The sequence below is a fragment of the Teleopsis dalmanni genome, chromosome 1 (genome assembly GCF_002237135.1).
Source record: "Teleopsis dalmanni isolate 2A chromosome 1, ASM223713v2, whole genome shotgun sequence".
Taxonomy (NCBI): Eukaryota; Metazoa; Arthropoda; class Insecta; order Diptera; family Diopsidae; genus Teleopsis; species Teleopsis dalmanni.
Window position 1 is genome coordinate 71886437 of NC_051846.1, and position 10116 is coordinate 71896552.

Below are 10116 nucleotides of genomic sequence, written 5' to 3' on the forward strand. Positions count from 1 at the left end.
TGGCAAAAAGAGCTCTACTAGAAGTTGCTTATGATTGTGCAGATAAAAACTCAAAGTTATATCAGGTAATAAAAAATGATTTCTATATGGACGATTTGATGACAGGTGCGGACTCCATAAAAGAATGTGTAAACATTCAATTTGAAATCAGTCGGCAGCTAGAAAAGTTTGGATTTCATTTGCGAAAATGGATGGCAAACGAAAAGGGAATTTTAGGTGAAATTTCGGACTCTGGAGACAGTTATATTATTAAAGTAGAAGACGGAGAAGCTGTTAAGACGCTCGGTATACAATGGGTGCCGAAATCAGATAATTTTACCTTTTACATCGAGTCAGTAGATAGTACTAACATAACTAAACGCAAAGCACTGTCTATATTGGCTCGAATCTATGATCCACTGGGTGGTTGACACCAACAACAACAATGGCGAAATTATTTATACAAAAATTATGGCTTATGAACTTGACGTGGGATACGAAGTTAGACATTAAATTATCTCACGAATGGAATGCGATTGTTTCAAGGATTTCGACTATTAAAGATATAAAAATTCCTAGATGGATATCAACTTTAGCTGACACAAGTTTAGAGCTTCATGGATTTGCGGACGCTTCAGAGAAGACTTATGCAGCAGTAGTTTATGCTAAAACTTCTAATGCTATTACTATGCTAGCAGCAAAGTCTAAAGTAAATCCGATAAAAAACAAAAAGACATTACCCAAGCTGGAGTTATGTGAGGCTCATCTGTTAGGAAAACTTATGAAAAGCATTAAAGAAGTTATAAACAGAGAAGTCAAAATATATGCTTGGAGCGATTCAACAATAGCATTATCATGGATCAAGAACGAAAATAAAACTAAAGATAAATTTATTGGGACTCGTGTAAGAGAAATCAAGCAATGCATGCCTTCGGCAACGTGGAATCATGTTAGGTCAGAAGACAATCCAGCGGATGTGGCTTCAAGGGGCTTGAAACCAGAAAAACTTGCAGCACATAGTTTATGGTGGAATGGTCCTACATGGTTAAAAGATGAATCAAACTGGCCAACAGCAACTGAATCTGTTCTTTGTGGAACAAATAATATAAACTCTTCACAGAACATAATCAACGATATAATAGATCGGTATTCCAATTATAGGAAATTATTATACGTCATTGCATATATAAGCAGATTCATCAGAAAGCTAAAAAAGGAGAAGTTTCCTGTGTGGTTGACAGTAGAAGAATTAAGGGAGGCAGAAAATATTATAATACGGCATACTCAACATTTATATTTCACAAAAGAAATCAATTTGATCAAAAACAGAAGAGAACTTCCATCTGGTTATAAAATTTGTAGTCTTTACCCGTTTCTGGATAAAAATGAAATACTGCGAGTCGGAGGCCGGTTAGAAAATTCTCCATTCTCTTTTGCTAGAAAACATCCAATACTATTACCAAAATGTCACTTAACGATGCTAATAGTTGATGATTATCATAAAAATACACTACATGGCGGTATAAAACTAATGGAAAATATGTTGAGGCGGCAATATTGGATAATTAATGCTAGAAATATTATTAAAAGGTATGTTCGAAGCTGTGTTAGATGTATACGATATAGGCGTGAAACCGCTACACAGTTAATGGGGAACCTACCGGAAAACAGAGTGTCAATATCGAAGCCATTTGAGCATGCAGGAATATATTATGCAGGCCCCGTACAAATGAGAGTATCAAAAGGAAGAGGTCAGAAATCATATAAAGGTTATATAGCCGTTTTCATTTGTATGGCTACGAAAGCAATCCATTTAGAAGCTGTAAGTGACCTGTCAACAGATGCGTTTCTGGCTGCTCTTAGAAGATTTTTCGGTAGAAGAGGCAAAAGTTCGCATTTATATTCAGATAATGATACAAATTTTGTCGGTGCTGCTAAGAAAATAGATGATGAATATGAAAAAACTATTAGAAAACTTTCATCACTTGCTGGGACGATGGCAGCGGAAAAAATTACATGGCATTTTATTCCCCCTTTGGAGGAATCTGGGAGGCTGCAGTCAAGTCGATGAAACATCATTTAAGACGAGTCATTGGTGAAGTGAAATTAACTTATGAAGAAATGTCGACACTGTTAATTCAAGTGGAAGCAGTGTTAAATTCTAGACCGTTATGTAAAGTACGAGATGATACAGAGAATACTGATGTTTTAACTCCCGGCCATTTCCTAGTTGGAAGACCTTTAATTGATATTCCAGAGGAAAGTTGTTCAAAATCAATTGATTCTCTTAATCGGTGGAAAATAATTCAGAAAATAAAAGGTGATTTCTGGAATAAATGGAAAAATGAATATCTTGCAAGTCTTCAACATCGTCGCAAGTGGAAGCATTCTGGCCCAAATATAAAAGAGGATCAGGTAGTTCTTATCAAAGATGAAAACACATCACCAGCTAGATGGCCTTTGGGTAAAATTATTGAAACACATAATGGTACGGATGACAAAACTCGAGTTGTTACAGTTAAGATGCAAGATGCCATTGTAAAAAGACCGGTAATAAAAAATATGTCCTTTAGATGTTTATCATGATCCAGATATCGGTTCTAAGTTAAAGGGAGCATCTAAGAAACCAGAAATGAACATCTCCAAAGTATTTCTAGCAATGTTCTTGTTAGTGTTTGGTCAAGTAGCAGCGGTACAAAACACAACAAAAACAATAATATCTCCATTTAATGAAGGAACAACGGTTTATTTAGATCACTTAGGTAAAATGGATGTTACATCTTCAAAATGGAACATGGTGGTCTATTACGATTTAACGACATATAGCATCAGTTTCGCAGCTAACAGATTTAATTGAGCGTAGTTGGCAGATATGTGGTAGACTTGGAGAGTTTAGATATCATTGTGAAGAAACTATGATAAGAATGAAACATAAAATTGCCGAAGTAAAATCCAATAATAAGTTATTTGGCTTAAAAGACAATAATCGTATCAAGAGATCTTTAAATGCTGTTGGTTCCATATACCACCTACTGTTTGGATTAATGGACAATGACGATCGTAAAGAATTAGAACACGACATGAGAAATCTTTTAAGCAATCAATTCAAGATTGAAAACCTGCTTCGCAATCAAACCTCATTGGTTAATGCTACGATAAATGTTTTACAGAAAACTACCAACGAAGTAAACGAAGGTTATAAGCAAATTCAGGAAAAGGTTGACAACATGATCGAGATCACAAATGAACAATATTTTATCTATAAAGAGTTCATTAAATTTATGGCAGTCGCAAATCAAATGGAGGCTCAACTACAAGAAATAGAAAAGATTCAATTTCAAGTGCTAAGGCTACTAATAGATGTTAATCATGGAAAAATTAGTTCAGTTCTGTTAAGACCGGAACAACTTAGCTTGGAAATTGCAAAAATAAAAGCATGGCTACCAGAGAAGATGCAATTACCTGGTGATACATCCAATCAAATTGCCACAATTATCCGTCTTCTAACAGGAGAGGCAATAATTGTGAACAGCAAGCTAGTTATCAAAATACAAATTCCTCTGATTACAATAAAATTTTCCAACATTTTTAAGGTAGTTCCAGTTCCGGTCAAACATGGCGATACGAACGTAGTGGCGTCCATAGCTCAACCTTACCTAGTCTACAGTCACGAGAGTGATGTTTACCATTTAACGTCTGAATTGGAGTGGCGTCAATGTAAAACCATATCTGACCGACAATACCTATGTGATGAGACTTGGGCATGGCAAGATGCAAACGATAACTCCTGCGAAGTATCTCCTTTGAAACCACATAAGAAGATTGTATGCCAGTTTGTAGAGGCCAGTAACAAACATATGTGGGTAAATCTAAATAATCGTCGGCAATGGATTTTTAGGGCATCATTAAACGCTACTTTACACGTATTTTGTGACCAGAAGCATCAAGACCCGTTTTCACTTCCACAGCAGGGTCTGTTGATACTGCAATCAGGGTGCTCTGGCCAAATTGGAAAGACGCAAATACCAGCAAGCAATCATAACAATGTATCAACTCAAGGGGATTTTGGTATACAATTGATAAAACATATGCAAGATACATCAGCTGATCTATTGAAGCCATTAAATTCACACTTAATCGATCATAAAGAAGACATCATTAAGATTAAGCAACAGATTCACCGCATCCAAGCAGAAGATTGGACCCTGAAAGGTTTACACTTCCATCACGCAACTGGACACATATCATTAAGTATTTTATGTATATTTATCATGATTATCCTAGTTTACTTTATAAGAAAATGTTTGTTAAAGGGGAAGGCGAATGTGATTATTATTCGTCGACCACAAGAAACCTAGTACTAAAATATTTTATTACACTTTGGCGGGCCGCAGAATGTTCAAATTTAAATAAATTTTCTCAACATTCTTATCTTAAGGAAAACTCTGCGGCCTTTACTATTTAGCTATTTTTTATTTAGGCATGATAAAATTGGTTTTTTTAATGTATTTAGGATAAGAAATCCGTGCACATTAGCAGTGGTGGTTGTTTAAATTGCTTATCATTCATGTAAGCAAAATACCACCAACGCACAAGAAGATAACAATTACTTGATTATTTAGGATAGAGTATTTTCTTTTCTGCTCAAATTGCTTATTTATACATGCTCAAATTACTTGTATATTTAGGATAGAATATTTTCTTTGTTTATTTTATGATCAAATATTTTGTATCTTTAATTTGAGAGATAAACCAATATCATGCATTTAGTGATAAGGATAGATTTTAAGTTACTATATAAGCAGTTCATTTTTAAAAATAAATTCAGTGTCTTACAAACATTCAATGAGTATTAAATTTTTACTACGGGATAAATTTTTAATAAGGTCCTTGCCGCCATGATTCCTTGATATGATTAGCGCTTTAATATTCCTTAAATTATAAACTATATTCTCTTATTATTGTCTTGACTTTTGAGATTGACCAACCAGGTCCCTGCCCGGGCGGCAATTGTAACGACACACTTTCTGTCGCTGATGATGCTGAGATATACTCAGCCGTCGTCCAGGGGTCGTTGCAATAGAATTTTTATTTTAGAAGTCAAAGACAATGTGATATAGTAATTCAATTATTTTTTTAGGAAAATTTAAAATAAAATAAGGTTTTACAATCTAATATAATTATAATATAATGCTGGTTTGCTAATTTGATGACTACGATTATTTGGAATAATTGTGCTTCGATGATTGTTCCGATTGTTGTTTCCACGTCCCTGAAATGTTGCTGTCAGACAACACTACTCGTGCTAATCTTGGTGTTTTGTCAGAAGACATCGTTAACTAGAGATTAGAAGTGTTATGTTGGGTTACAGCCTTGGTTAGCATTCATTAATGTTAGGACGTATTACTACCCTAACTCAAATCTACAGAAAATCCTACTAGTCGAGATGTATCATGACTACCTTGGCTTTATTTACATATAAGACTACATATACAATCTACTCATCAAGACGTATGTACTACCTTGACGCTATACAAGACTAGTAGTCAAAACGTATGTACTACCTTGACGCTATAGTTCTACTGACTTGTTTCACGAAGACGCATTAATACCTTTGAGAGTTTCCCAACAAGTGCCCTTGCTTGTACAATGCGCGTTTATTTATACTCAACCGACCGAAGCTTTTCCTGTAGCGCATCGGTACATTTGACGTTGGTATTTTTGATACTTGTTGTCTTTTGATACTATTGTTTGCCTGGGTGTAACTTCTGTGGTTTGTGTTTTCGTGCATTCTTGAATTCGCCGTGCTTTGTATTTAGTTCAACCAAAGCTTTCATGCTTTGACGTTTCTTCTCTTGTTTACAAACGTGTTTTTTTTATATAGTGCCGGTGTTTGTGGTTTGTTATTTATATTTATTTATTAATAAATAATAAAAAAAATTAATAAAACAAAAAATAAATAAATATATTAATAGTGAATGAATAAGGTGTGTATATTTTTCACTTATTTAAATACTTTTTTTTGTTAATTGCAATAGTAATTTCAGATGTATTCCGTGTGTCACCGATGCAGATGCGGGGTATTACTTGTGAGTTATTTTAATATAATATAATATATATGAAAAGTGAAATTTTTGTAAATTTAAATCACTGTGTATTCTAGCAAAGTAAATTTAATTTGCAAAATCAGTTTGATAAATTTGTTTTTCCATCTTCCATCACATTCACTTAAAACAGCTGATAGAGACAGCACTTGAAGCCCAAAAGCTCGAAAATAATATAAGAAAAACAGTGTTGCACATCGATAAAAAAAAAAACAACACTAATACGTGTTATTGTGTAATAGTGTAATAAATTTTTGCTAAATAATTTTTTTTCTAAATTTTTGCTAAATAATTAAATTAAATAAATAAGCGAAAGGGCGCATAAACTATAAATTAACATCATTTCATATTAATTTTTATATATTAACTAATATTTATATATACTTATATGTATAGTTGATTCTTAGTGAAAACTAAGGATCAGTTAATCAGACTCGTGCGGTTTGGTACGTTTTTAGCGTTCTTATTTTCGGTCGCGAGTTCGGCGCGACAATATGGATTGCTCGAAATGTAATAAGTCGCTTCGCAATGATAGCTTCATAATATGTCAAGGGGCATGCCAAAAACGATTCCACCGCACGGTTAAATGTAGTGGCTTAGACGATTACGCGGAAGGAGTTTTGGATAGGCCCTTTGTAAGATTTATGTGCGATGACTGCTTTACACTCATCCACAACATCGATGAAGTGCTTGAAAAAATGCAACGAACAATGGCAAAGGATGGTCAACGCTTCTGTGAACAACTGGGCGAATACAAAAACCATTTCGAAACAGCACTAGCTAAAAGTCATGACAGCTTAATGCAAGCCCAGCAAAAAAGCGAAAATGAGCTAAAACTCTTGCTAACAGCAGTCGAAAAAAAATTCAGCCAGCGTTTGGAAAATATGAAAGAAGTGAAACGGGTATGTGAAGAGGGTGCCATAGAAGTTAAAAAATTTCGTGAAATTGCAGAAACGATAAAAACCCATAACGAGAAAGTGCGCGATGAAATCGAAAGCAATAATAAGCAAAACAAAAAATTTGTGAAGAGCTAAAGGAAATCCAAAGTAACGCTTTACAGCCGCACAGTTCAAAGCAAGCTTCATATGCCGAAGCACTAAAAGCAAACAAACCCAAAAGGGTAGAAAAAGTGCCAGAATTCAGAAAAGAAGTGCCTCTCGTGATCAAACCTAAATCCAAACAAAATATTGCAAAAACAAAGCAAGACCTAAACAACAAGATAAACCCGGAAAATTTGAAAATCGCTAACATCTACGAAAGAAACAACGGCACCATTGTTATTGAGGCAGAAAGTGATTCCGAGCGTGAAAAAATAAAATGTGCTGTAGAAGGCGCTATGAGCGAGAATTATGAAGTAAAAGTTCCAAACTCTATTAAGCCACGATTTACTATCTCCAGAATCAGTTTTAAATATAACGAACAGGAAATTATCGAAAAATTGCGAAAACAAAATCAGTGCCTCTCTGATTGTGAACTAAAACTAGCAAAAATGTACGAAATAAAACGAGATAATAAAGTATTTTACAACGCAATATTTGAAACGGACTCGAATACTTTTACAAAAGCTATGGAAGCAGAAAAGCTAAACATTGGCTGGGAAAAGTGTAAAATTTACGATGGAACGGATTTAATGATATGTTACAAGTGCCAGGGCTTCAACCATAGAGCGCCTTACTGCAGGTACGACGAATGTTGCCGTAAATGCCATCAAAGACATCGCACTCGCGATTGCAATGAGGAGCCGGTTAACAAATGCATAAATTGTATACGTGCAAATGAGAAGCTAGGCTTGGGCCTTGACGAAAATCATGCAGTGCTTGACAAAAACTGTCCCGTGTATCTCAAAACACTTGAACAGAAGAAAAAGAAAATCGGATACTAGCAGAGAACAAACAAATCGTGCAGTCCTCTCCCTGGGCCAAAAGGGTTGAGCGTTGGGTTCACAACCCGCCTCGTCAAACATATTGTGACTCATCATCAACCAAACAAAAAACATAAAACAAGTCAAAAAAAACGGAAGCGTGATATAATTCTGGGAACATGGAACGTACGTACGCTGCTGAGAGCAGGAGCACTACAAGAAACAATTAAGCAAATGGAAAAGTACAACGTTGACGTGCTAGCGGTCCAAGAAGTACGGTGGGAAGGATGTGGTGAAATTGAATGCAACGGTACAAAATTCCGTTTTAGTGGTAACGCTGAAAGGTCTGGTAGGTCGGGGACTGGATTTCTGCTCAACAAACGAGTGGAAAAATCGTTTTTGGGCTTCAGACCAATAAATGACAGAATATGTGTAATCTCCCTTAAAGGAATGTTTAGCAAATTTACGCTGATAAATGCCTATGCTCCAACAGAAGACGCAGATGATATCGCTAAAGAGACCTTTTATACAGACTTAGACGAGACATTGTGCAAAATTCCATCACATGATACAAAAATATTACTTGGAGACTTCAATGCAAAAATTGGAAGAGAGCAATACATTTCTAATGTAGCTGGCTTACACTCACTACACACCGTGTCATCAGACAATGGTAAACGGTTGTGTCAGCTCGCAACTGGCTCCGGTATGTACATTAGCAGCACGCATTTTCCACACAAAAACATACATAAGGGGACATGGCAGCTACCAGGCTCAACAACAGCCAACCAAATAGATCATGTTCTTATAGACCATATTAAGAAATCGTTTATCCTTGATGTTCGTAGCTGTAGAAGTGCGAATGTCGATAGCGACCATTTTCTGGTAAAAGCCACAGTAAGACAAAGTCTAAAGGGCGTGCGTAGAAATTACGGATCTAGAAGGAAAAAATGGGACGTTGACAAGTTACATGATAGCGAAACGGTCCATCAATATGAGCAGAGAGTAAACGAATCACTTAGACATATCACGAACTATACCAATATAAACGAGCATTGGAAAGTTTTTGCAAATTCAATCACAAAAGCAGCAGAAGAAACCGTTGGTGTGAAAAGAAATCGTAGACGCAACAATTGGTTTGATAACGACTGTGCAGTCGCAGTGGAAGCTAAGAATGTAGCCAGGGAGCAAATGTTAAATGACAACAGCACTAATAATCAAAACAACTACAAAAACAAACGAAAAATAGCAAATATAATATGCAAAAGAAAAAAAAAAGAAGCCGTCAATAGAGAAATCCTAAACATCAATAGAGATTTTGCAGATCGAAATGCTAAAGGTTTCTTCCACAACATCAAGCATCAAACAAAGGGTTTTCAAGCGCGAATCAACATGTGTAAAGACAAAGATGGGGAACTACTAGTAGAAAAAGAGGGCATTATCAAAAGATGGCAGGAACATTTTCAAGAACTTTTCAACATTGTTTCGGAAAGTAATAACCTATCCTTAACAGACTTAGCTACAAGTACAGAACAAGAACCTGAACCCAGCCTTGAGGAATTTACAGAAGCCATAAAGCAAATGAAAAACGGAAAATCACCCGGTGAAGATAGTATATCAGCAGAGCTCATTAAACATTGCGGAGAAAGCGCAAAAATAGAGCTGTTTACATTAATCAAGCGTGTCTGGGCTGAAGAAAGGCTGCCGGAAGCGTGGCTCACTGGCGTAGTAGTACCACTGCACAAAAAAGGTGACAAACTAGATTGTAATAACTACCGAGGCATAACGTTGTTAAGCTCATGTTACAAAATTTTTACATGCATTTTAAACAAGCGACTAAAGAATGCAGCGGAGGAAATCTTAGGTGAATACCAAGGGGGCTTCAGACCGAATCGTTCAACGACCGATCAAATATTCCTGCTTAAACAGAACTTGGAAATGAGTTATGAGTTCAATGCAGTAGTGCATATCCTTTTCATCGACTTCAAACAAGCATTTGACAGCATCGATAGAAAAATGATACAGGAAGCTCTACAATCACTCGGGATCAATCAGAAGCTCATAAAACTAATAATGATTACATTGTGCAATACAACTGGAAAAGTGATAGTGCAAGACAGTCTAACAGATGCCTTTGAAATTAAAAGTGGAGTGAAGCAAGGTGACTCGCTT

General features: G+C 35.8%; 3 protein-coding genes across 3 annotated transcripts in view; all 3 read left to right on the forward strand.

Annotated features, from left to right (window-relative positions):
- Positions 1 to 424: 424 nt before the first annotated feature.
- Positions 425 to 2050, forward strand: LOC119684956. The gene has a single exon (XM_038099121.1). It carries the CDS (start codon positions 425 to 427, stop codon positions 2048 to 2050), a length of 1626 nt encoding a protein of 541 aa, XP_037955049.1.
- An 853-nt stretch (positions 2051 to 2903) lies between these two features.
- LOC119684967 lies at positions 2904 to 4337 on the forward strand. The gene has a single exon (XM_038099130.1). It carries the CDS (start codon positions 2904 to 2906, stop codon positions 4335 to 4337), a length of 1434 nt encoding a protein of 477 aa, XP_037955058.1.
- Positions 4338 to 8178: 3841 nt separating this feature from the next.
- LOC119684976 overlaps positions 8179 to 10116 on the forward strand; it is a 4363-nt gene continuing 2425 nt past the window's right edge. Inside the window, exons 1-2 of the mRNA XM_038099140.1 lie at positions 8179 to 9137; positions 9213 to 10105. Coding sequence (XP_037955068.1) covers positions 8179 to 9137; positions 9213 to 10105 — 1852 coding nt within the window. The remainder of the gene's footprint in view (positions 9138 to 9212; positions 10106 to 10116) is intronic.

Coding starts and splice junctions, on each gene's coding strand:
- LOC119684956 (XM_038099121.1), top strand. CDS start 425: ATGGCGAAATTATTTATACAAAAATTATGGCTTATGAACTTGACGTGG.
- LOC119684967 (XM_038099130.1), top strand. CDS start 2,904: ATGAAACATAAAATTGCCGAAGTAAAATCCAATAATAAGTTATTTGGC.